General features: G+C 37.7%; 3 protein-coding genes across 4 annotated transcripts; 1 reads left to right on the top strand and 2 right to left on the bottom strand.

Moving 5' to 3' along the window:
• Positions 1-4,599: 4,599 nt before the first annotated feature.
• On the bottom strand, positions 4,600-8,695 carry LOC146388739 (interferon-induced protein 44-like). The gene is made up of 7 exons (XM_084924852.1): positions 8,656-8,695; positions 8,506-8,539; positions 8,137-8,335; positions 7,599-7,745; positions 7,203-7,320; positions 5,011-5,265; positions 4,600-4,853 (listed from the first exon to the last, which is right to left on the bottom strand). The coding sequence occupies exons 1-7, from the start codon at positions 8,693-8,695 to the stop codon at positions 4,600-4,602; spliced, it is 1,047 nt and encodes a 348-aa protein (XP_084780978.1).
• A 2,479-nt stretch (positions 8,696-11,174) lies between these two features.
• Positions 11,175-13,458, bottom strand: LOC146388738 (uncharacterized). 2 transcript variants are annotated; one of them, XM_084926222.1, is made up of 3 exons: positions 13,010-13,458; positions 12,647-12,929; positions 11,211-12,532 (listed from the first exon to the last, which is right to left on the bottom strand). In XM_084926222.1, exons 1-3 carry the CDS (start codon positions 13,264-13,266, stop codon positions 11,873-11,875), a joined length of 1,200 nt encoding a protein of 399 aa, XP_084782348.1. In that variant the 5' UTR covers positions 13,267-13,458; the 3' UTR covers positions 11,211-11,872. The 2 variants fall into 2 exon arrangements, 1 of the variants encoding a protein (XP_084782348.1); XR_014800074.1 differs by having other exon boundaries at positions 11,175-12,471; positions 12,647-13,200.
• A 6,808-nt stretch (positions 13,459-20,266) lies between these two features.
• On the top strand, positions 20,267-23,878 carry LOC146388737 (interferon-induced protein 44-like). Its single transcript, XM_084924787.1, has 7 exons — positions 20,267-20,276; positions 20,666-20,696; positions 21,404-21,605; positions 21,739-21,882; positions 22,622-22,793; positions 23,028-23,128; positions 23,234-23,878. The coding sequence occupies exons 1-7, from the start codon at positions 20,267-20,269 to the stop codon at positions 23,399-23,401; spliced, it is 828 nt and encodes a 275-aa protein (XP_084780913.1). The 3' UTR covers positions 23,402-23,878.
• Positions 23,879-24,756: the final 878 nt, after the last annotated feature.

The following is a 24,756-nucleotide window of genomic DNA, read 5'->3' as shown; positions in this document are numbered from 1 at the left end:
CAAAAACTTTACTCTTTTATTGTATCTCACATTATAGCATCATAATCATTACAGGACATCAGATTACTTGTTCTTATCACTTAATAATGCAGAATTCATCATATAGAAATAAAAAACCTGAAGTTGTGCACTATGTGAACACCTTGCCTGCCTGCAGCACTAAAGGACTCCCTGAGAGACGTCTGTCTCACCCTAGCAGCACCTGTCCTTTTCCTCCTCTTCAGTTCGCCTCAACATAAGCTCGTCATATTCTGTGATATGATTTACTCTGAGGTGTTTGACGAGGTTAGTGGTATTGCCACAACACCTCACTTTCTTGCCACATGTATCGCAAACCAAGTCTCGGCTGTTTGTGGATGTAAAATACGTGCGCACATGACTCCAGTTACGCTCAGTCATTGTTGTGAGTGCGCACGCCAGAGGCTGCCACACATTTATACAGCCGTATTTCACACATGACTATAAAAGGCGGAAGAGGGAGTAGTTCTTTCCAATGTAGACAATCCGAATTATAGTTTCTTTCCACTGTGTTCCTGTTAATGAAAAACTACAATTTTACCCTAAATGATTAAAATATTGATATTTTAATGTGGAAACCTTCTGTTTCCACATCTGGACTTTCTGTTGCTGCTGTGAAACTTTCTTTGAAGTGGCTCATCAAAGTTGTAATTGATAATCAATTCCCATACAATGTGAGAATCCAATCAATTTGTTTATCAGGGGAAAGGTGTGATTTTTTTAGGACACTGGAGCCTAACATTAACCGGTTTAATCTTAGCTTATTTCCATAAGAAGAAAAACATACTGAGAAAGAGATCACCAGCATATACATGTACAAATGTGAAATGGTCATATGTAGTGTGAAAGAGCTATTTGACATCTTTAACCTCCTAGGACCTGCCGTCCACATATGTGGACATCACATTTTGGGTTATTTAGACCAAAATACTCAATTTTGCTCTACAAGGGCCTGATATCCATTTACGAGGACATTATACTGCTACAGTTCTATCAAAATTTTAAATGAATATCCTCATATGTGGCTTCGATTTTTCATTTAAAAAAATCTGGTAATTCTTTGTTTTTACATTCATTGGGCCCCAATCAGCCCAAATATCAAAGACAAATTAAAAATGCATGCTGTGGAAGAGTTAGGGTCTTAGGAGGTTAAATTCAAAGTAATGTATAAATCCACTTACATAAAACATGAAAAGGCGGAGCAGCGATGCCCATCTCAGCCAGTGTATGATGGTGGGGCAAGATGGCAGCTCCCACAACATGACGCCAGCTCCTATGTATTTTTAGTAGATAAATGATACGTTTATGACAATGTATAAATTTGTTGGAAGATGTAATTACACCTTAATTATGTAATTAGACGCAAAAATGATTTTTTTTTAATCAAATCACCTCAAAAAATTACTGTACTTACTTTCCGTGGAAAGCAAGTCCACAGACACGTTGCAGCAGGATAACAGGTACCTTTATGATACGTAGCTGCACAAAGTAATATGGAGGTGAAACACCTTAATTTTTGGATCATGATTATTATTACCCTTTTTTCACCAAGAACTCCCATTGATAACAGAGTGTCTTTTACAAAAGTAATCTTGCTACACTATCAACCATACAACCTAAAACATCTTGTCATGTTTCGGCTGTGTACAGGCAGGAGAAGGACCCAAACGCAAAACTCACGACAACGAAATTAAACTCAAAAGCTGCTTTATTGCAGAATGGCATGGAAAACTAAACTGGGACATGGATAACTAACACACAGGGAAACTCAGCCATGAGGGAGACTACGACACTGACAAAGAGAAACACAGGGCTCAAATACACAGAGGGATAACGAGGGAACAAGACACAGAAGGAGAGCACAGCTGGGAGTAATCAGGCTGGACGAGACAAGGGAAGCAAAACTAGAAACACTGACATGAGACACAGACCTTCAAAGTAAAACAGGAAACACACTGACTGAACTCTAGACATGTAAACTTAACAGCAACTGGGGAGACAGAACATAGGAACCTGAAACATGGGACAAAAACGTCACAGTAGACACAACATGGAACACAGGGAAGCCATATTACAAAGCCAAAGAACTAAACCTATGATAACCATAACTGAGACCTAGGGAAACAAGAAACAGTACAACAAAGGACTCAAAACATAACCCATAATATAAAAACACAAGATCTCTTCAAAATAAAATAGGAAACATAATGAGACGCAGACATGACAACCAGAACTTGACAACGTAAGACACAGACATGAAACACATGAAGAGCAGGGGAGACTTAACATGGGTTGGAAACACAAGGGGGAACTAATAAGCAAATGAACATAGGAGACCTAATGAGCTTAAACATACTATAAACATCAAAATGAACTAAAACTCAAAACACTGGGTCATAAGACCCAGGATCGTGACACATCTAAAACAAAAAAGAAGCTGGAAATACAAAAAATATACAAAGTCCTCAACATACGACACAAAAAACATTACTTATTATGCTTTTAAATTGAATAAATATATTACTTCATTCTTCATTTAAATTGACTAGAAATTGTATTTTTTCAAATATTTTTTATAATTTTTTGTATTAAAAATGTATACTTTTTATTAATATTTTTTAATCCAAAAAAAATCAGCAAGGAGGACAATTTGTATTACCCATAGCGAGAACCGATGTAGTTATAAGAAGTCTTTTATATGGCGCTATTAAGATAGAGAGAAGATAGAGAGAAACACTTTCGACTGCGGTTAGAAACTGTTAACGTGAGCCTGGATCTGTAAAAGTTATATGAGTCACAATTTGTGCTTTGAGGAGCTGTTTTTTGGTGTGTGTGTGTGTGTGTGTGTGTGTGTGTGTGTGTGTGTGTGTGTGTGTGTGTGTGTGTGTGTTTTATAGCAAACCATCAAAACGTAAAGATTTGTGACCCCAGGAATAAAGCTGCTGCAGTACTTCAGATAATAGGGATTCTTGATAAAAGCACATAACTCACACCGGGAGGATCCGTGCCGAATTTTATACATCCCTTGTTGGGATTCCATTGCTTGGCATATTAATGAGAAATGTATGCAAGCATTAATCAACCATTTTTATTTATCTGTGCAGCTTTCCTTTTTCATGTCCTCAGTGTGTAAACTCCTCCACCTTTAATGATAGTCACTAAGTTAAAGCAGCTGTTTAAAGGTACATTGGTGCACTGGTATAGAAAAAATCAGAGTCATCAAAACATGAAAGAAAGCTGCAACGTCTCGAGTGTCACAATTCAGTCTCCTCATTGGTCAGTTAGTTAATTACAAAATGCTTTCATCCAGTTGCAGTCAGTCAAATGAGGAGTTCAGAGCAGTTCTCAGCATGACTATAGCACAAGGAGTCTGCAGCATATTGGTTCACTTTCAACATTAGTCCAGTCAAAGCAGATACAGTACATGTAAATGGAAACATATGACATGAAAGCAAGAATAATGAGGACAGTTAAATAAGCTGATAAACACCCAAAAAGTGATGTGGATGGAGGAATTAAAGGGCAAGAAGACAAAGAAACCAGTAGGTGGGGAGAGATTAATTGGAAAGCTTATCTGTATATAAAAATATGTGATTCATTAATATTGTGTCACTGGTATTTGCCAGTCCCTCTGTGTTTGTCCCACAGCTTCTAAATTTCATAAAAAGTTCACCACAGTGATGGGTTAGGATCTATGTGTGCATTTTACAAGAGTCATCTAAACACTTTTCTTGATTGACTTAAGGAATTTTAAGGCAGGGATGAAAAACACATTTTACATCATGGGCCACATATAGCTCACTTTCATCTTAACTGAAACTCCCTTTTCTATCGGTTTAAAGAAGTTAACTGCACATTTATTCCCTCCTATATCTTAACAGATTACTAAGAAGTGCAATTTAAATTGTGCATCTCTTTCTACATGATAAAGAAATGCTAATAAATAAAAGAAATCTGACATAATGACTTTTGGGGCTTCGATAGTAAGAAATAAATGTGTAAAATTACATAAAAAGCTTAGGTAGCTCATTGCCCAGACATTAAAAAAGATGTTTTTTGTTAATTTCCAGGAAAAGTTATGTTTTCACTGGAAATTAGGGGGGGGGGGGGAGCCAGGTCTTTATCAGTAGAAAAAAAGCTATAAAACCACTATTTGGGACCAAATATATTGATTTTAGGATATTTGGTGATTCTACCCTGGATGTGAGTGTGAATGTGAACAGTGGTGGATGTCTGCCTCTACATGACTCTCCAGGATGTACCTGTATCACCTTATGAAGAAGGAGGAACGTAAGTGAATAAATGGAAATGGTTTCATTTCAAATTTCATTGCAAATATAAAGTCAACACGTAGCTTGAACGGTATGATGAGACAGTCATCTGCTGAGGGTGGTTGGTGTTTGTTTCTGGGGTTGTCATCACATTTTATAAATGTCAGAGCGCAATGAGACGGCACAGTGACTGCTAATTATTTCCAAGCAAAAGTCTGTTGAAGTCTTGTTGAAGCACACTTTGTTCTTAAAGATGGAGTAAAACAATAAAAAGTAGCTTACAAAATGCTGTATCTCTACAAATACATCATCAGGCATAGCGAGGTTCTGTGCTTATAAGTGACACCTGCTGGAGGTAAACGGGTGGCTGGTAGCACAGACCCTGTGACGTCTCCATAAAGATCTGGACGAGGTAAGGCTTTTGCCGTCTTTCTTTAATGTATGTCTCCTCTGCCAGTGACAGAGTAAAACTTCCACCTGCTCTCTGGTGGTCAAGGTGTACAGGATGGGGTTGAAGGCACTGTTGATGGGGATGAAGATGACAACCCAGCTGGAGATGGTATCCTGAGGAAGGAAACATTTCACAAGCGATTGACATTTAGAGAAATATAACTGTGTTGATGCTTTTCAGCAAACTATTCTATAAAGTAACACAGTGACCTATATTAAAAATCCATGTAAAACCTCTAAGATACCATAAGGCAGCTGTTTCACTTCTTACCAGGTATCTCCACCTCCAGCAGCGGGAGGACTTTCACCAAAAATATAGGAATCCAGCAGAGGGCATCAGAGAACACTATGAAGAAAAACCTGCTGGCCACAGCTACATCTCTGTGCAGTCTGCTCCTCCGGTCGGTGGCATTGATGCCGGTTTTAAAGATGGAGCAGAACATACTGGAGTAGGAGAATACAATCACCAGGAAAGCCACCAGGTTCAGACCTAAAGAGATTCTAATGCTTTTCATGCTGGCTGGGACTATCAAACAGCGTTATGCAGTTCATACAGTATTAAACACAGTATATAAGCGGTTTTGAACTGAGGAAAAGTGTGCAAGCCGACAGTTCTGCTTCACAGATTTGTACTGCATAGTTTTTGTACTTTACACTTTGTATATTTTGTGATAATGAACAATTTTGCATTGTTTGGATTTTCAATTTGCAAACCTGGAAATGGTCAGTATTTTGGGGACTTCTGGTGATATTCAGGGGTTACTTTATACTTCATATAGTACCAATAGAACAAAGGATATCACTCTATTGTTCTCCACACAAACTGTTTTCCCTTACAGCTAAGATTACTAGTGGACTAAAATGAGCCACCTGCACTTTACACCTACTGGAGGCATGAAGCTCGCAGCAAACAGTTATTGTGCTGATGTTAATGCCAGAGAATGGTTTTGTTGGGTTGATGTAACTTGAACATTTGTTGTTTTTTTGTGCTTTAAAAACAAATTCTCTCATTAAAGTTTTAAAGGTTGTTCCACACTTTCTGATCCACTTAAACACCAACCTAAAGATGATATTCCAGCAGCACAAACCCTGTCTTTCTTCAAAACGGGAGGGGTTTGAGCACCCGCCCCTTTCCTGGTGGGTGCCCAAAGTGCCATTTTGTTGAGGCAATTTTTTTTTTTTTAAATGTTGTTTTTTAATGTGTGTGTGTTTGCGGAGTCCTGTCTGTGCCCCTCCACAATAATATTTTACTATTAATCACATTTTACTAAATAAAAGGATCTGGCTTGCATCAGTCACATGATGACCATTAACCAATAATCATCCTTGACGGCAAAGCGCGTTGATTACGAGCCGGGAACGTGCTCACAAAGAGCACGCGAATTGTTTCTGCCTGGGCTGTCCGGAGCTGTAGGAGAAACGCAAATGAACTCACAGACACAGACTGGTGCGACAAAACCAGTAAGTAGGTGTACAGCATACACTGTAGTCTATAGCACACAGGAGTATTAGCTTATTATGTACACGTTGGTAAGTAGGGATGGGTACCGGTATCCGGTGCCATGATGGCACCGGTTCTGACATAAACGGTAGTAACCAGACCGAAAAGCAGCGCACATTTCGGTGCTTTATTTCGGTGCTTTTTTTTCCTGAGATGTCATACACTTTGAATTCTAGCCAATCATTTTACGTTTCCGAGGATAGTAGGCGGGTCCAGGTACGTACGTTCTTTTAGAGCAGAGCTACAGATTAAATCCGATGAAACACCTGGCGACGCATAGCGTTTTTTTTAAAAGCCGAAAAATGCGCCGTATTTGATAGTTTGCTGCGAGACCTCACACCGAGCGCATCTACTGCGGGTGTGGTGCCTGTTATCGAACCCGGAGTTAGCAACATCCCCCAAAAACCCGAAGAGGAGAGTCCTGGCCCCTAGCCCTGCCAGTGTAGCAGAAATGATGACGGATGATGATGGCAGCAGCAGCCGTTCTTCTCTGCGTGAGTAGCTTAATGTTGTTCGTGTGTAATTTACGTTGAGTAGGCTCACCACGTTATTACATTAATGCATGTAAGGTGAACTAGCAAACACCGTGGTAGTTACATGCAGCTGTCTTCTTGTTTGATGGCAGATACTCCCTTCACCCTGGCCAAAAAGGCTAAAATGACCAAAGAAAAAGTGGAAAACAGTTAAACATGAGAGGTTTTTGGACAAAGTTTGCGTTTTTTCCATTGTTTAAGCACTGCTTCCAGCCAAGAGTGATACCATATATGCCCTATAGCTGCAGAAAAGGCTAACATTGTTATCTTTTTACAAAAAAAACAGCTGAACATGAGAGGTTTTTGGACCAATTTTGTGTTCTCCATTCTTTAAGCACCGGTTTGAGCACCGTTTAAGCACCGGCACCGTTTCGAAAGTACCGGTTTGGCACCGGTATCGGATAAAACCTAAACGATACCCATCCCTACTCATGAGTTTTGCTTTGCTGGCATCGATCACAGACACTAAAACATGAACTTTGTCATTTAGAGTGGGCTCCTTGATGTACTCATGATCATGTTCGGATAATGAAGATTCAGGACTGACCTGGAAAACAATCAAATCAGTATATAAAAATGTTTCACATGTATATACATGCACAGTGTAATTTCTCCCAAGGGTAACGAGGGATTGCCCCCTCCTGGTTTACATGTCCATGCCTCTGCCAGACTTTGATCCCCGTTGGAACAAATGTATCTCCTCCTCTGATTTTTAAATCTAACTTTTAAATACACCGTATGTGTTATTTAAAGGCATAATTAAATTGTGTCATTGTATACACCATTCAATAGTGTCTGCAAAAAATGCCTTAAACTTCATGATACCTTGTAACCATCCTTCACGTGCCCATTCATGGCCAGTATGATGTCTTCCACCTTAACTCCTGTGTCCTTCTCAAGGCCCATGATGTCAGTGAAGGCAAAAGGATAAAAAGTTCCTGGTCCTCCTTTTTGGATTTTGAAAGTTCTGTACTGTAAAACAGAAGGTTTTAACTATTCTGATAACAGGGTTACCTAATCACTGAAGACTACAAAGCTGGTTTCTGGTTTAGTATAAGGCTGATATCTGTAAGAACAACTATGGAGAAAAGTAAAGTGAAACTAATCTTCAGACAAAGATTCAAGAAGCAAAAAATAAAGCCCCCCCCCTCATCTGTCACGCAAGAGCAGACCACATCCTAAGACCTCTAAGTGCTAATCTTTACTGTGCTGTAGTGGAAAAACAAGTGAGCTTGGTTCTACGTGCAGCGTTATAGCCGTTTAGTTTCAGTTCTCTAGTTTTGTTACAAATTGCATGACTTTTGTTTAATAAATTGCACAAAATACATGAGCTTGACAAAACCATACTAGAATTAAAACATACTGTTTTAGTGAAGCTCTTTCCAGAAATTCTATCTGCCAAAGCATTTGCGGCCATTCTGCCTTGTAAAAGAGCGTCAACTGAGTTGATGAAGCTGGACTTGCCGGCACCAACGGGTCCATGAAGAAGAATTCTGAGATGCTGGAGCTCAGAGTTATGAGGCTGGTAATTATTTATGCTTCGGAGATCATTGGTTTTGCCACTGTTCAAAGAAGAATATTTATGAAGTTGCAGATGCAGATACAGTGGTGAGACTATGCTATGAACACCAAAGAGAATGGGAAATTCAGCTGACAGCAACTGATTTTTGCAAGTAAATAATTTACAACATTTACGTGGCAATAAAAAGCCCATTAAGGATCAAACACTCACTTCCACTGTATTTTCCTCCATTCTTCACTTAAAGCTGAAAAATTGCACAGAGTTGACAAAGAAAACAGAAAATATATTTTTCAGAAAGCATTTCTTAAAAATATGTAATTTTTTCTGATCTGTTTGACTTTGTGTTATGTTTTATCTTACTCGTTGGAGTGTTTACAGGTCGAGACTTTTGTCCTCCCATTGCTAAAAAAGCACAATAATACATCCATACATATGCATTAAAACATTTAGAACATAACACTCTTTGCCCAAAATCTTTTGTATTGTATTAGACCTGCACCAATGCTTTCATTGCAATATTAATCAAACTGGGGAAATACAATTCACTAATGTATTTTTATTGATTAAAAAATTAAATAACAGGAAAATGTGTTTTTGGAAAAAATATATTAAATTTATTATGCTTGTAATACAGTTTTAGCATGCTAAAAATATTCAGTTCCCATAGTGTCACAATGATCATCCATCCTTGATTGCATTTATGAATGCAGAAGATTGCACACTTTAGTTTTACTTTTAGTTGAAGCATTTTGTTGATAGAATAAAAAATAATCCTTACCTTGAAAACTTGTACCTAATTAACGTTTTCCTGTTGTATGTGTCTGTCGAACTAAATAGGAACGACAACTTTTGAGACCATGAAGTGGAACTAATGACTGCCACCGTGTTACAAGCTACAAATATGGGAAATACGTTCACATACTTTCATTTTTACAAGTCTTGTTTTGTCTTCTGACTGGCGAGCACAGCACCGTCTACACTGTACATGATTTTCTTTCAGAATAAGCCAATCATCTCCTCCTGTGGAGATATTTTAAACAAAGATTCTTAGTTAATTTTAAGACCCATAACATATATAGATGTAAATGTATCCTGTAATTAGACCACAGCAAATATGCTGAAAGTCTTTTTTTATGCTGAGATGGGCCTCCCATAGCTCCACCTGTAATACCTCCACAGCGCACTTGGGGGTAGCAACCCAACAGCTAAAGCTTGTGCAGCTTGAATCATGAAACACGACAATGATCCCAAGTTCAACAAGAAATTTACAACGAGCCAATGAAGCAATGGCCATGCATCATGTCATTGAAGATTTATTTTAATCTTTCCCTCCTTCAGACACAAAAACTAAACAAAAATAAAAATGTAAAAGTTTAAAACAGAAATCTCTCAGTCCTTTCAAAGCCTCTCATGCTAGTATAAATCAATAAACACCAACATGATAAAGTCAGATGAAGTCACTGAAAATGGATCTCTTTGACCTTGTAAAGTTGTATAAATATTAAACAAAATATGAACAAGGACCATTAACATGTGCAACTCTTAGAGAATGTATCCATGCTTTTCTGACCCACAATACCCCTGGCCATGCTCTCAAGTGACCGTTACACGCTCCATTAAATAAAGTTTATATGAAGATCACAAACCATCTATAACCAAAACTTTATTTTATGGTCACACATCATAGACATTTTTAAGCAATATTACCTTGTTAAATGTTTTTAACATCTTATTTAAATATATTTTTAACCATTTTTACAGACAAAATAAACTTAAATTCACATGAACTCATGACAGAAATCTACTGCTCTCACCATGTGCTATAAAGAACACATGGCCTAAACAGCGAGCTAAAAATATCTGAGACAGGAGCATCGGTTGAGATAGTTTCCAGGACCTTTGTTGTGAAACTGTAAACAGACACTGATAAAAGTTAAAGAAAACAATAAAGAAATAAACAACAACATTGCAGTGTAATTACATAAATCATGGAACAACATGAGTTCACAACAACTGCACACTCCATTCAGTAATACGGTATGCAGCTTCAGCCTGATTAAGTATGTCTTCACTGAGATACATCTTTCACTTATGCAGCCATGATTGGTGTTATCCTGAGACTCCTGGCTGAAGGACTTTGCAGTGTGTTTCAGCAGAGAAACAGCCTTCAAAAGAGTACTGTAGGTAATCAGCTGTTCAAAACGTGTGCTGCTAAACGTGTTGTGTGTCACACTAGTGGCACAAGTTGTGATCTCTGACTGTAATTCTGGATCTGAATTAGGTTCAACGTGGCAGAACATCTCCTGAGTCAGTGCTACATCGATGCAAGTGGAGGGAAATATTAATTAATCTCTGGATAAAAGGCCCAAACATATCAATTGTATTTTTTAGCAGACTTTAGAAGATAATTAACAAAGTTAATTATTCCAGAATCAAGAAATTGAGGTGCTGTTAAAGCATTAAGTGCTCGTCTTTTACGCACTGGAGTGAACGGCTTTTCCACAACGCACTGCAATATTAAAGTGAACAGCTCAGGAAAATGATCAGAGAAATCACATAAGTCAGATATTTCTGTGATGCACGCATCAAACCCCCGAGATCGCACCAAGTCCAGTTTGTGTCATTTTTCATGAGTGGAGCCAGTGACCCACTGGGTCAGGTTAACACAGTCTATAACATTTAGAAAGTACTTGACCAGAGGTTTAGACTCATACCAGACATGAATATTAAAATCACAAAAGACTGTCAGACTTCTGAAAAATTTTGGCCATAAAATCAGACAACTCTTTGATAAAGTCCTTCTTAAACTTCGGAGGACAATATGTTAGTGCACAGAGCACAGGACTGCTGACATAAGTGGTCCGCAGGTGCGCATTCGCTCTCAAATAAAAGAGGCACACCAGATAAGAAGTTGCAACACGCGTTTGCGTACATTAGATTTTCTGGAGGAGGACAGACATTTGTTTAGAACTCTTAAAGATGTTGAAGAAGCAAGCTCCTTTAAGCAATTAGGGGAGACCGGGGATAGTTGTAACATTTTTGACATTTCTGTCTGTAAATTGGAGCTCTTTTAAGGTAGTGGATTCAAAATGTGATGCAAAGTATTTACATGTCTCTGCTATTACAGTTTTTTACAGCCGCTAGGACACATTTCTCAATACTTAGGTCACTTTTGCAAAACTCTTCACACAATTCTCCTAACTGACCTTCAGCTTGGCAAAGCAGTTCATTTCACATTCAAAATGCACTACAACTACCAAAACACTTTATTCAGGTCTCAAATAAACTCATTCTTCCAGAACACCAGCAAAGGTTGACAGCCGACAAACACACTTTGTCACCCACAAAACAATGACCTAAAAAAACACTAACAACATGTAGCATTACACAGTGTTTTCTTGTGTAAAACAAGGACACATCTCTGTTTATAGTTTCAATATATGTTACTGGAATGACTCAGACATCATGCAGAATTCGTTAATATTTGTTTATGTATTTTTATTTTTTTGCACTAAGTAATCCCAAAATACAAGAATTTGTATACACACCATCCACTGATACACATACAATAGTAATGCTAATCTACTCGGTCTTCTCCATTTGGCCACAGGTTCTCATCCACATCACATCTTATGTCATCTAGGGCAATACACCTAGGAAAGAATCTTCTGGCATGCCTGATCCATCCCTGGCAATCTTCTGCTGATATCTCCAGGCATCCAGCATTCATTGCATCCAGGAGGGACATTTGATCATGTGGATGATGGTCGTAAACCTTCCACCGCCATGAGGAAAAGAATTCCTCTATGGGGTTGAGGAATGGAGAGTAAGGTGGGAGGAAAAGAGACTCCATTCTGGGATGGGCTGCAAACCACTCGGTGACTGCACGGGAGTGATGAAATGCCACATTGTCCCATACAATTATAAATGTTGGCTGATTCCTTCTCTCCGCATCCCTTTCCTCACCTAGCACAACCCTTCCATAGAGATCATGCAGGAACGCAAGGAGCCGTTCAGTGTTGTATGGCCCAATTAGTGGTCTGTGTAACAGCAGTCCATCAGTGGATATTACTGCGCACATTGTGATGTTGGCACCCCTCTGGCCCGGGACATTCACTGTGGCTCTCTTCCCAATCACATTCCTCCCTCGTTGCCGTGCTTTGGCCAAGTTGAAACCTGCCTCATCCACAAAGATGAAAATGTGGTGTGTTTGCCTGCCTTCAATCTCCATGACTCTCTAACATAAATCCACAAGGCAACATAAGCTGTTACAGTAGTAAATTTGTAAAAATTGTCTTTGTGTGTGTTTGGTTTTGTTCAAAAACAGATCTGTATTTTATTGTGATCTTACCTGGACATACTGGTTCCTGAGTTGCTTGACATGTTCAGAGTTCCTCTCAAAAGGCACAGTGTGCAACTGTTTCATCCTGACCTGATGTTCTTTCAGGACTCTAGAAATTGTTGTTATGCTTACACTGTAAATATTTGCGAAAGTAACGTTGTCTGCCAAGACTCTGTGTCTAATTTCAGTGAGTTTAATCCCATTGTTTCTGATGACCATATCAACAATGGCAGTTTCCTGCACATCAGTGAACATCCGTCCTCTCCCTCCTGTGTGAGGTAACCGTTGAGTCCTAAGCAGAAATGCAACAACAATTAAAAAAAGCTTATTTACTTCTGAAATGTGCAAATGCCCTTGCAGAATACAAGTTACCTGTTGGTTTGCCGGAAAACTCTAACAATAGATGCCACTGTAGAGCGTTGCAGATTTGGCTGCACTCTCTGACCAGCCTCTCTCATTGAGTGACCATGATTTACTACATGATCAATTACAGTAGCTCTGATCTCATCTGAGACTACAGCTCTTGATCTTCCTCTTATTCTTCTTCCACTACGCATACGTATTCCTCGCCCCCTCCCAGCCACTCTTCTTCCTCTTTCAGCCACTTCTCCATTTCTGGCTGGGTCCATGTTTACATCACAAAACAAACCTATTCAGCAGTTGTCTCCTTTTGTAATGAAATTGAAGGAGTAACACCAGTGTAGATGTTCATCTACAATGAGAATCAGCTGTGGCTGGTTAAACTGCATTTTTAGATTTAAAATATGTTTCACTAAAATATTGCTGTTGAATTTTGCTGTCTTATTCAGTTTTGCATTATGTTATTGTCAGTGTTGGGACTAACGCGTTATTAAGTAACGCGTTACAGTAACTACGTTATTATTGTGGTAACGAGCACAGTAACTAGTTATTATGCCAAAATCAGGAACGCGTTAGTCGTTACTGGGATTTAGATAGGGACGTTACTTGTTACTTCGTGTGGTGGCTATCGCGGAGCTTCCACAGATTCAGTAACATTAGCAAGTGGTGGAGGCCAGCAGGTGGAGGAGGGAAAGGGGACGCAGAAGGAAAAGAGACCCGAGGCGGCCGCCGGTCCAAGTGTGAACTGAGCTTCAGGTAAGAAGTTATGACCTGCAGTCTCTCTGGGTCAGATATAAACCAAGTTTAGGTGTTTATTTTCGTTATTCTGACTTTTTCCGTACTGCGTACTAGCTAGCATGACGGAGTTTCTATACAGCTGGGTGGGTGCTATGATGTTAACGATGTTAAACTTTATTTTGTTCATAAGTTATTAGAGTTGCCAACCGTCCCGTCTGGTATTCAGACAAAATATTACGCGTTTCTTATTGAGGTGAAAAGGAACACAGTTTGTCCCGTAATTCAGCTACAATGAAAAAGACACAAAGCTGGAGTTATTCTGTGTCTTTGCTGCACAGCTGCCTCTTCTTCGCTCATTCTCTCCCCCTCCTTCTCCTGTTTCTACTTCAATCCTGAAACTGATCAATGATCAGCTGATCGGCTCTCTTGTTTGTTTATCGCCCACTTTGCGCCAGAAACAGGAAACCAGCGGATGTCGCGTTAAACAACAGCAGCACGTTTAAGCTTGATCAGCTGTTGTTAGAATTTATTTAATATTAATTTCTACTATCAGCTGATGTTTGCTGGAGCCACAGCTGTAAAAAAGCTGCTGGTCATGATATCATTTGGTTATCTGGTGAGAGGGAAACATGAAGATGAAACCAGGAGATGTCCTTACTGAATCATCAGAGCTGAACAGGTGATGGAGAAACAGGTTTACCTTTTAGGTGACATGAATGAGTTAAAGGGAAGTTATGAACTGTTTCTGAGAGACAAATAACACCAGGATCCTTTTTTAGGTAGCTGACAGCTGGTAACTGTGCAGGTGCGGATCTAGCAAAGTTTTGCCAGGGGGGCAGGTAGGGCATTAACAGGGAGAGGTGGGCACAAGGAAATACTTTTCTTTCTTATTCTCATTTAAAATGTCTCGCTTTTAAAAAAATAATTATCTGAATCTTACAACAAACGATTGATAGATTGATACATATATACCATCAGAACAGTGTACATCACTGTCACAACAGTGTTTGTTTTCATTCAAAGGCTTTATGATATTTGCTATAATGGTGGGCCGGTCTCTAGTCAAAATGCCCGGGCCAATTTTTTGTCCCAGTCCAGCCCTGTATGCAGCTCATCTGCAGTCTGGTGTTACCTACATCTTCCTATTCAGAAGGCAGAATTTCTCAGTTCTGAGTACAATCGAAAGCACCACGACTGCAGTTTTTGTGTTGGATGTAAAAGGGCGCACATGACGCTGTGACGTAGGCTAGAATCATGGCAGCAGTCAATGACGGTCCAGGCGTGGGATTTCTCTCGTGGAAATATGCACATTATCTTTTCCTTTCTATTGGTAGGTGGCACAGTGCACTTGTGGCAAGTAAGCAAGCTAGAAGACTGGCAAAGTTATGGAAGCAACACATTACAGTTTTTTACAGACGCTAGGACACATTTCTCAATACTTAGGTCACTTTTGCAAAACTCTTCACACAATTCCCCTAACTGACCTTCAGCTTGGCAAAGCAGTTCATTTCACATTCAAAATGCACTACAACTACCAAAACACTTTATTCAGGTCTCAAATAAACTCATTCTTCCAGAACACTAGCAAAGGTTGACAGCCGACAAACACACTTTGTCACCCACAAAACAATGACCTAAAAAACACTAACAACATGTAGCATTACACAGTGTTTTCTTGTGTAAAACAAGGACACATCTCTGTTTATAATTTCAATATATGTTACTGGAATGAATCAGACATCATGCAGAATTCGTTAATATTTGTTTATGTATTTTTATTTTTTTGCACTAAGTAATCCCAAAATACAAGATTTTGTATACACACCATCCACTGATACACATACAATAGTAATGCTAATCTACTCGGTCTTCTCCATTTCTGGCTGGGTCCATGTTTACATCACAAAACAAACCTATTCAGCAGTTGTCTCCTTTTGTAATGAAATTGAAGGAGTAACACCAGTGTAGATGTTCATCTACAATGAGAATCAGCTGTGGTTGGTTAAACTGCATTTTTAGATTTAAAATATGTTTCAATAAAATATTGCTGTTGAATTTTGCTGTCTTATTCAGTTTTGCATTATGTTATTGTTTTGACCATAAGTTTAACAGTTTTGAAACCAGTATGTAAGTACATGCAAAATGTCCTGTACGCACAAAGATTTTTGGCAGTTGTTGTGTCTGAGTGAGAAAATAATTCATGAAATTTGAGAGATGTAGTCATTGAATGCATTTTGTGCCAAAACAATGATAACTGATCCTCAGTTTAGCCCACATAGACTTCTGTTGTGCTCACTGTGTGAGGAGTTTTGCAAAAGTGACCTAAGTATTGAGAAATGTGTCCTAGCGTCTGTACAAAACTGTAAATAGTGCAGCTATTTTCTTTGCAGCACAATTACTCATTGCATGGTATGGTCTCAAACACAAAGAGTGAAATGTTACAATTAAGCCCATAGCCTGGGTTAGTTGTAACATATCCTGGGGTGAAATGTAACACAATGACAAAACATTAACATGTAATCTTTTTTATTCAACACATGAATGCACTTAGAGCCATTTATGTAGCTGTGTGTGTGTGTGTGTGTGTGTGTGTGTGTGTGTGTGTGTGTGTGACAGAATGCAGAAATCTAGCTTTTGAACATATTCCAACCCCCCAAAAAAGACAAATTATAGAATTTTCTGCAACTGAATATTTCATTAATTTTGGTTGGTCTTCCTTGAGTTTGGCCTCATTGGCACAGTGGGCATTATAACCTACAACTCTTGCACCAACTTTTGAACATAACAATGAAGCTGAAAAAATTTGTGCACCAGCATCACATTTCCATTACTTTTTTTCATGGCTTACCTTAGTGTGGTTTGCAAAGTGCTTCAGAAAGATGAGGAAATCTGTTTCTTGCACCCATTCTGATTTATTTCCACTACCAATACTTCCTACTGGTCCATCTCTGACACAGTGGTGTGCATAATGTATGCATGGGAACACAAACAGTGGAGGAATTGTGTTGCCAATGGCATTAACCGCATATACAAAGGTGACCAGTGAACATCTCTCTGCTGATGTCATTGCCCCAACTTGTTTACTATAAGTTAAAGTAATAGTGCGGTAAGTTGCAACATTTGCATTACTGTTACAACTAACCCAGACTGTTGCTGTTACAACTGACCCAGACTCCTATAGCTATGAACTAGCTAACATTACAGCCAACAGCTAAAACATTAGCACTAAAGACCTACACAGAATATATCCCCATAGACATACAAATAACATAATTTAAGTTTGATGAGTTTAACTGCAAAGCAGATAATGCTATTAGAAAATGAAATAAAGTAAAAAAAAAAAAAAAAACTAAAAAAAAACAACTTACTTTTTGGCATACAAATTACTTTTTTTCTTCTTAAATTGTCTGTGTTTGACAAAATGTGCTGATTATTCACATGTGATAGCAGAACTGAATTGGGCATGTACAGGATGAATCACATCATTTGAAACTTAGCCCTGATTGGAGAAATTGGAAGTGTTACAACTGACCCACGTTACAACTATCCCCGGTCTCCCCTACTTTGGTGTTCCTCCACCTCCAAATAAATGTCAAAAGGAGTCCGAACCGCAAAAGAAGCGCGTATTCTCGGAAAAGTGGTTGCAGGAGGTGAACTGGCTTCAAACAAACGATGAAAGCACAGAGATGTGGTGAAAATCCCACTCTAGCGAACAAAAACAGTGCCTATTATATGTACGCAAACGCGCGTTGCAACTTCTTATCTGGTGCGCGTCTTTTATTTTGACAGCGCACCTGCAGACCACTTATGTGCACGGCAATGAAAACGGGTGTTAAACACGGTGCCTAAACCAAAATATTGTGCAAATGCAAGAAAGCAGACCTACACATTTTTTTTTTAATATGCACATTGAAGGACACGTTCTGGTGAAAATGACTCCAGGATTCCTAACAGTGTTAATGGAGGCCATGGTAATGCCATCTAGAGCAAGTATCTGATTAGACACCATGTTTCAGAGATTTTTAGGGTACAATAACCTCAGTTTTATCTGAATTTAGAAGCAGGAAATTATAGTTCATGCCTTTAGGATATTGGTATGGCTTAAAGATATTAACTGAGATGAGTTTCAGGGGTGATTTGTGGCAGAAGGATAGCACCACTAGTGAAAGAGGAGGTTTGCAAAATGGTAGTGAGATCTGCTGTGATGTATGGTTTCAGAATTGTGGAACTGACAAAAAGACCAAAGTCAGAGCTGAAATTGGCATTGTTAAAGATGGGTAGACATTTCAGTGGGGTTAAGTGAGTAAGTGTCTAAAATTGACAACATTCAAAATTAGCACATCAGAGGCATAGCCCAGATTGAGCAGTTTGGAGACCAAATTATTATTAGGAAAACCTTGAGACAATTTGGACATGTGCAGAGCAGGGAGAGAGGATATAGTGGACAAAGGATATTAGACATTATTAGACAAAGAAGTAACAATAATACATTCCATGGTAGGATATCCCTATGTTAATACTATGTAGTACTAGGGATTACTATAGCCTGTAAAGTTGTACAAATAACAGACCTAAGCTCCAAATCTGCAGTTTGAGAAGGTTTTTGAAAAAGATCTACCTTTAAATAATATTTGTCACATTCGGAAAGTGCTTCAAGTAACAGCATAACAGACACTCTGACAAAGGGGAAAGGGAAAAGATGGCTATATATACGCACAGAAGGGCAGGTAGGGAAAGAGGAGTCCTTTCCTTCCTCTGGCTAACAGAGGAACTACATCACAGAAGACAAGAAAAGCACAACTAAAAGCAAAACACAACAAAAACTAACTCTTAAAGTAAAACAGAAAGTGTAACAGCTAAAGAGGGAAAACACAGACATGAATGAATGAAATACAGTAAATGTGACACCAGAGGATGGAATACTGAGAGAAGAAAACTATAAAAAAGCTAGGAACTGGGAACAAGACTAAATACAAGAATGAACAAACTTGAAATCTGAGTAAACTAACCCTGTGTGATTCATTTACTTAACCTGCATGTCAGTAATTCAATAAGTAATGTGAACAAGAAAACTATGCTTCTTTAAAGTCACATGGCTTACTTGAAAACAAATAGATGAATATGAAAGTGAAAGCAGTAAGGAAACTAACAGAATAGCCTCACGTGTCAGCATTGCAGTCATTGTGTCCAGAACCACGTCGGAGAAGGTAAGACCTTTTCAATTATACTGCTTTGACTCAAATTCAGTAAGAATACCAACAATAAAGACAATTAGTTCACTGTGTAGTTAGTTACAGTCACAGCCTTGCTTATTCTGCTCTCAGTGTGTGTGTGTGTGTGTGTGTGTGTATTAAAAAGTAACTCTGATAAAACGTGTGAGTTCCCCTAACTTCTCCAGGAGCATATCTACTTTCCACTATGCACACACGCCTTCCGTTCTATTGTTTTCATACTGGATTTTGACATAGGGATGTTTACCTCTGTGTAGCGTCCTCTCCTCTTTTAACAGCTGCTGGACTTTTATAGAGGAGAGGTTTGATGCACCAAATGCTTTCGGTTGGTGAAAGGTGTGAACTGCACGTAGTTGAGCACCGAGACTTGACTGGAAAAGAGAAAATAGAAAGTAGAATAGAAAATAGTTTAACATTGTCTTAATGAAATATGCAAGATCTTCACTGATAAAATGCCAGATGGCCTTCTCGTCTTTAGTTTACATTTCAAATCATTTGAACACATAGAAGTTTTCAACTTTGACTAAGCAAATCTAAATTGAGAAGTCGGTGATTATTCTGGATTATATTCACATATAGCTTCTTATTTACATGATAGAGCTTTAATCTGCTTGGATAGCATGTCAAGCTGTATACACAGAAGGTGATTTCTGACAGTGTTCCTGAGCCCCTGCAGTTTCAATGACAGAATCATGCCTGTTTTTAATGCAGTGCAGCCTGATCCTGAACACCCAATGTTGCTGAAATTGTTCCATAATTTGCATAATGTTTGTAGATTGATGAATTTCTGCCCATCTTTATTTCTAACAAACTCTGCCTAAGATGCTCTTTTTATACCCAATCATGTCACTGAGCTATTGTCAATTAACCTATTTAGCTGCAAAGTGTTCCTCTGGCTGCTTCTTGTTAGCACCATTTATTTTTCCATCATTTTGTTGCTCACCTCCAAAGTTTTTTGTAGCATGTTGCTGTCATCATATTCACAATTAACTATTAAATTAATATTTTTATTAGTTTGTATAAATATACTTATAATTTATATTTATACTAATTACTAATATTTTTCATGAAATAGTAAAATATCTTAGTTTAAATATCTGTTATATTTTCTGTTTTACTGTCAATAAAATATTTGTTTATGAGACTCAATTGAATGATTCTGAATCTTGGAATGGACTCAAACGCCTATAGTGAGGATGAAGGGACGATGAAAGACTCTGAATTGCAAATCATATCTATTTTTATCTTTTTTTAATTTCAGTTTACTGACCTTTTCATATAATTGTCTTGCTTTACAGATATGGGCGGAGGTAAGTCCTGACCTGTTACATGTAGCACTAGTCTCAGAGCAAAATGTATAATCGCTTCATTGATCCAAAGTTTAAAAAAAAATTAAAAACATTTTTGATTGGGTTTTTTTTTTTTTTTTTTACAATAAACACTGAAAACTGTGAAATCCTTATATGTGAAACATTTTTAAAGAACTTTTATTCTTCAACCTAACCAAGTAATTAAGGTGAACATCAAAAAAACAGTAACAATATTAGCAATAGATGCTCCACCTACTGTCACTCAAATTTTATTAAATGATAATGATGTTAAGGTAACACTTGATAAATTTTCAAATTTTGCATTGTGACACTATTTGTTTATGTTCTTGTCTTCCCATTATGTTAACATATGTGATTTTCCTCTTCAGTATTTAGTCAGTCATGGAGGCCTTTGCCAAAGTGAGTATGATAAACATATATTATTGTTCTGGCTTCGTTCTGCTCCTTTATAAAAAAATTTAGATTTTTGGTTTTGGTAGCTGACTGTTGTGTGTGATAGCAGAGCATCGCTGTTATGCTAATAGTGCAAGCCATATCTTATTTCAATGTTTTGTTTTGTTTTAATTAACAAGAATAAACAAAAAATTCTTGATTTTGTGAAATTTCAAAAATATCAAAATAATGAAACCATTCTTCTCAAACCCCTTCTTAGCGGGCCAGCTAGTGAACAAGAATGTAGTTTATATAACTCTGTTGAGACTACAGTGGCGTGAAAATGTGTTTGTCCTCTTCCTTTTGTATTCATTTTTTTTCACAATTAAATGTTTCAGATTATCAAATAAATGTAAATATTAGACAAAGATAATATAAGGAAAGACACACTACAGTTTCTAAACAAAGGCGTTACTGATTGGGGGGGGGGATCCAAACCTACATGCCCCAGATCACTGACATAATATTTGGTGTTGTTTATCCTGCTCATGATAGCTCAGTTTTTGTTGGTAAAACACAAAACTGGTATGGCCTAAAAGAAGGTTTTGGCTAAAGTTCAAGAAATATTATTTATGCTAAATTTTTAGAAAAATGAAAGTGATACCTTTTTATTTCTAAAAACAAAAACAAATTATTTGTAAAGTTTCAGTGTCTGTTTGGTTGATTGTTTGCAGGAATAACCAGGATACGCTGGATTTTCTGAAATCGTACAGTCCTCGAAATCATGAAGCTAGCCATCTCAGAATTCTGCTTATTGGGCCAACTGGTGAGGGGAAATCTACCTTCATCAACTCTGTTGACAGCGTTTTACAAGGCAGAATTGCTAGTCGAGCTCCAACAGATCAACACGTTACAGCAGATTCATTCACCAAAAAGGTATGTATGTTTCCATCTATCTATCTATCTATCTATCTATCTATCTATCTATCTATCTATCATTTTTTTACTGTCAAATAATGACTGTAGCTGCTCTAAACAAAGACTTATGAACTCCATCTTCTGTTTTCAGTACAAAACATATAAATTCTCCAAAACCAATGAAGGTCATTACTCATTTGTTATTAATGACATCATGGGCATGGAAAGGACCAAAGGCGTTCATGTGGAAGACATTAAGCTTGCCCTACGAGGACACGTGAAAGATGGTTACAAGGTAGAATCTTTTGACCTTTGGCTTTGCTTCATATGTCTAGTTTTTTGGTTTTGTTTATTTGTGTTCTTATATGGGTTCATACGATTTGCAAATCACTAGATTTGCATTTACATTTTAGTGTTACAATGTTTTCATTTCAAATGTATGGGATATAGTAGGGGAATATATTTTTACAAATTATTATTTTATATGCCTACAAGATAAAAGTTAATATCTTAAAAATAAGCTGTGTGAGTTCAGAGTTGAGTAATGGTGTGTAGTCTTGGTTTAGATCTTGTGACAAGTTCTGTTTATGATGTGCTACCTTTCTTTTGAGTCATAATAATTTTAGCAGTGATATTCTCAGTCTCAGCATGAGCCTGCTATTCTTCTTTCAAGCATCACTCCCTCCCTGTATACCATGTCCTCAGGCATTTATCACAGGCTGATAATTTCTGGACTTCAGCAGCCTTTAAGTCCTTATTGCATAGTCAGTTCATTCTTTTCTGACTTTGAAGACCCTTGATTCTGACTTCTACCGTCTTTCATCCTATCTCATCTTCTCCAGAGTCAAAACTTCGTAAGACATACTCTTTTCAGGGCTCTGTTTAGTTTGTGCCTTCTGAATATAATCATAATTAATCACAATTATTACTTAAACTCTTGTTAAATTAACAAATAAGAGATATTAACTGAGATGAGTTTCAGTAAGAAGAGGTGTAATCTTCTTTACACCTCTTCTTACTCCATTGTTTTCTAGTTTGATCCTGAAAAAAAGCTGGAAGAGGGAGATCTAGGATACAACGCTGCTCCTGAACTGAGTGACAGAGTTCATGTTGTGGTCACTGTTGTTCCTGCTGGCGTAGTGTCTTTACTAACTCCGGACATGATCGCAAAGCTGAGAGATATCAGACTGGCAGCCACTACGTTGGGTAAGGTAGCAGTTGCAAAGGTTTCTGTAATACATTATTTGGACTAATTATATATATATATATATATATATGTATATATATATAGATATATATATAGATATATATATATATATATATATATATATATATATATATATATATATATATATATATATATATATATTATGGAATATGCAGCAAAAAAGAGGGAGAAAAACAAATGTTTATAAAGTGATTACGTTTTTGCATTAACAGAAATTCCCCAGCTGGCTATTCTCACTAAAGTTGATGACGCCTGTCCCAAGGCACAAAAGAATGTGAACAACATCTACAAGAGTGACTACCTGAAGGAACAGGTAAATTTTATTAATTTTGAATGCACTTTTTCAGTTACATTTTCTAAATTTAGCACTGAAATCTTTTTACAGTTACTGAATCACTGAAATCTTTTCAACACTCAGGTCTACAAATTTAGCCAGCTTCTGGGCCTCCCAGTGAACAGCATCTTTCTTGTGAAGAACTACAGTTCAGAAATCAATACAAATGATGCCACTGATGCTCACATCCTGTGTGCACTGAAACAGATGATTGTCTTTGGAGAAGACTATCTCAGCCACTTGAATGACTGAGACATGAGAAAATGAAACATTTCATTTAAACATCAGACTGAATATTTATTCAGTCACACGTTTTATACCTAGCCTGTCTGTTAATTTTCACAGTCTACCTTTTTGCCAGCTTTCTTTCCTGGCTTCAAATAGGCTAAAGTTCATTAATATGTAGCAACTCTTTTCCTATCTCACTGACTTAATGCACAAACTTTTAATAATACATTAGTCTACAGTGCCTTTCCTCTCATACACATCACACCACTGTTTTTATGCAAAAACTGTATTGTTTTCAGTCTGTATTGTGTGTTTGACCTCGTCATGTTTTTCCCATAGCACAAGTCACCAGTGTCTTCTGCTTGATTTTACTTCCTCCCCAGTGTGATTGTCTTAATTGTTTTTATCTGTGTCTGTTTTGCCCCTATGGTTTCCACTTCTTTTGTATTTTTTTTACTAACTTAAAAACTCAGATTAAAAAAAAAAAGAAAAGCTTTCAAATTGTGTGAATATTGTCATTGTGTTTCAGGACTAGGCTTTACTCCAGGACATTGTGGGTGTGACCTTTAGTCCAGATCTTTCCCAGAAATATTTTCCAGTTCCTCCTAGGGGATCTCACACTGCTCCCTGCTGGGTGTGCCAGGAAAAACCTTTAACCATTTGATCAGATGGCTCCATGTCAGCTGCATCCTTTCAACATGAACGGGGAGCATGGCCACTAGCTCTACTACCTCCCTGAGTACCAATTTTTCAAACATGTTAGATAATGGATTTGCATCTATATTAGTTACATACATTAGTTACAATAGAGTCATCTCCAACAGTCATTCACTGTATTAGAAAGAATGAAAGAAAGAAATAACTATATGGATGACATTTTCACTCTTGGGCCAGCACGGTGGCATGGTGGTTAACACTGCTGCCACACAGCAAGAAGGTTCACCATCTGGTTGGTGCCTTTCAGTAGGGTTTGAGGTTGGACTTCCTTTATTTTACTCATCTATTAGATCATCCTAGCTTCTGAAGTAAAAATACTTATTAAGTATTTTTGTCTGAGTTTGTTATTTATAGAGAAAGACTACAATATTCTGATTCGGGACTCTCCAAGCCTTCACTGAAGAAAGACAATCTATAGAAGTTAAAGTTATACACAAAAAAAAATTCCGTTTGATTTTTTTTTAAGTCATTCGTGTGACTGTTCATAATCTAATTGTACATGTAGCTGAGCTAAATTATGTATGGGACTCCCTTAGTACTCACTGAGTACATCATACATCAAATTTAATGAAGTCCTTTTGTGTGGGTTTGCATCTCCCCCCATGCTCTTATCTGCTTAACTCTACTTTTGTCAAATAAAGACTCCGAAACAAAAACCCTTA

Source organism: Perissodus microlepis, chromosome 4 (assembly GCF_051167445.1).
Source record: "Perissodus microlepis isolate ML-2025 ecotype Zambia chromosome 4, ASM5116744v1, whole genome shotgun sequence".
Classification (NCBI taxonomy): Eukaryota; Metazoa; Chordata; class Actinopteri; order Cichliformes; family Cichlidae; genus Perissodus; species Perissodus microlepis.
Note: the sequence above shows the minus strand (reverse complement) of the source record. Positions and strands in the feature narration are given on the sequence as shown.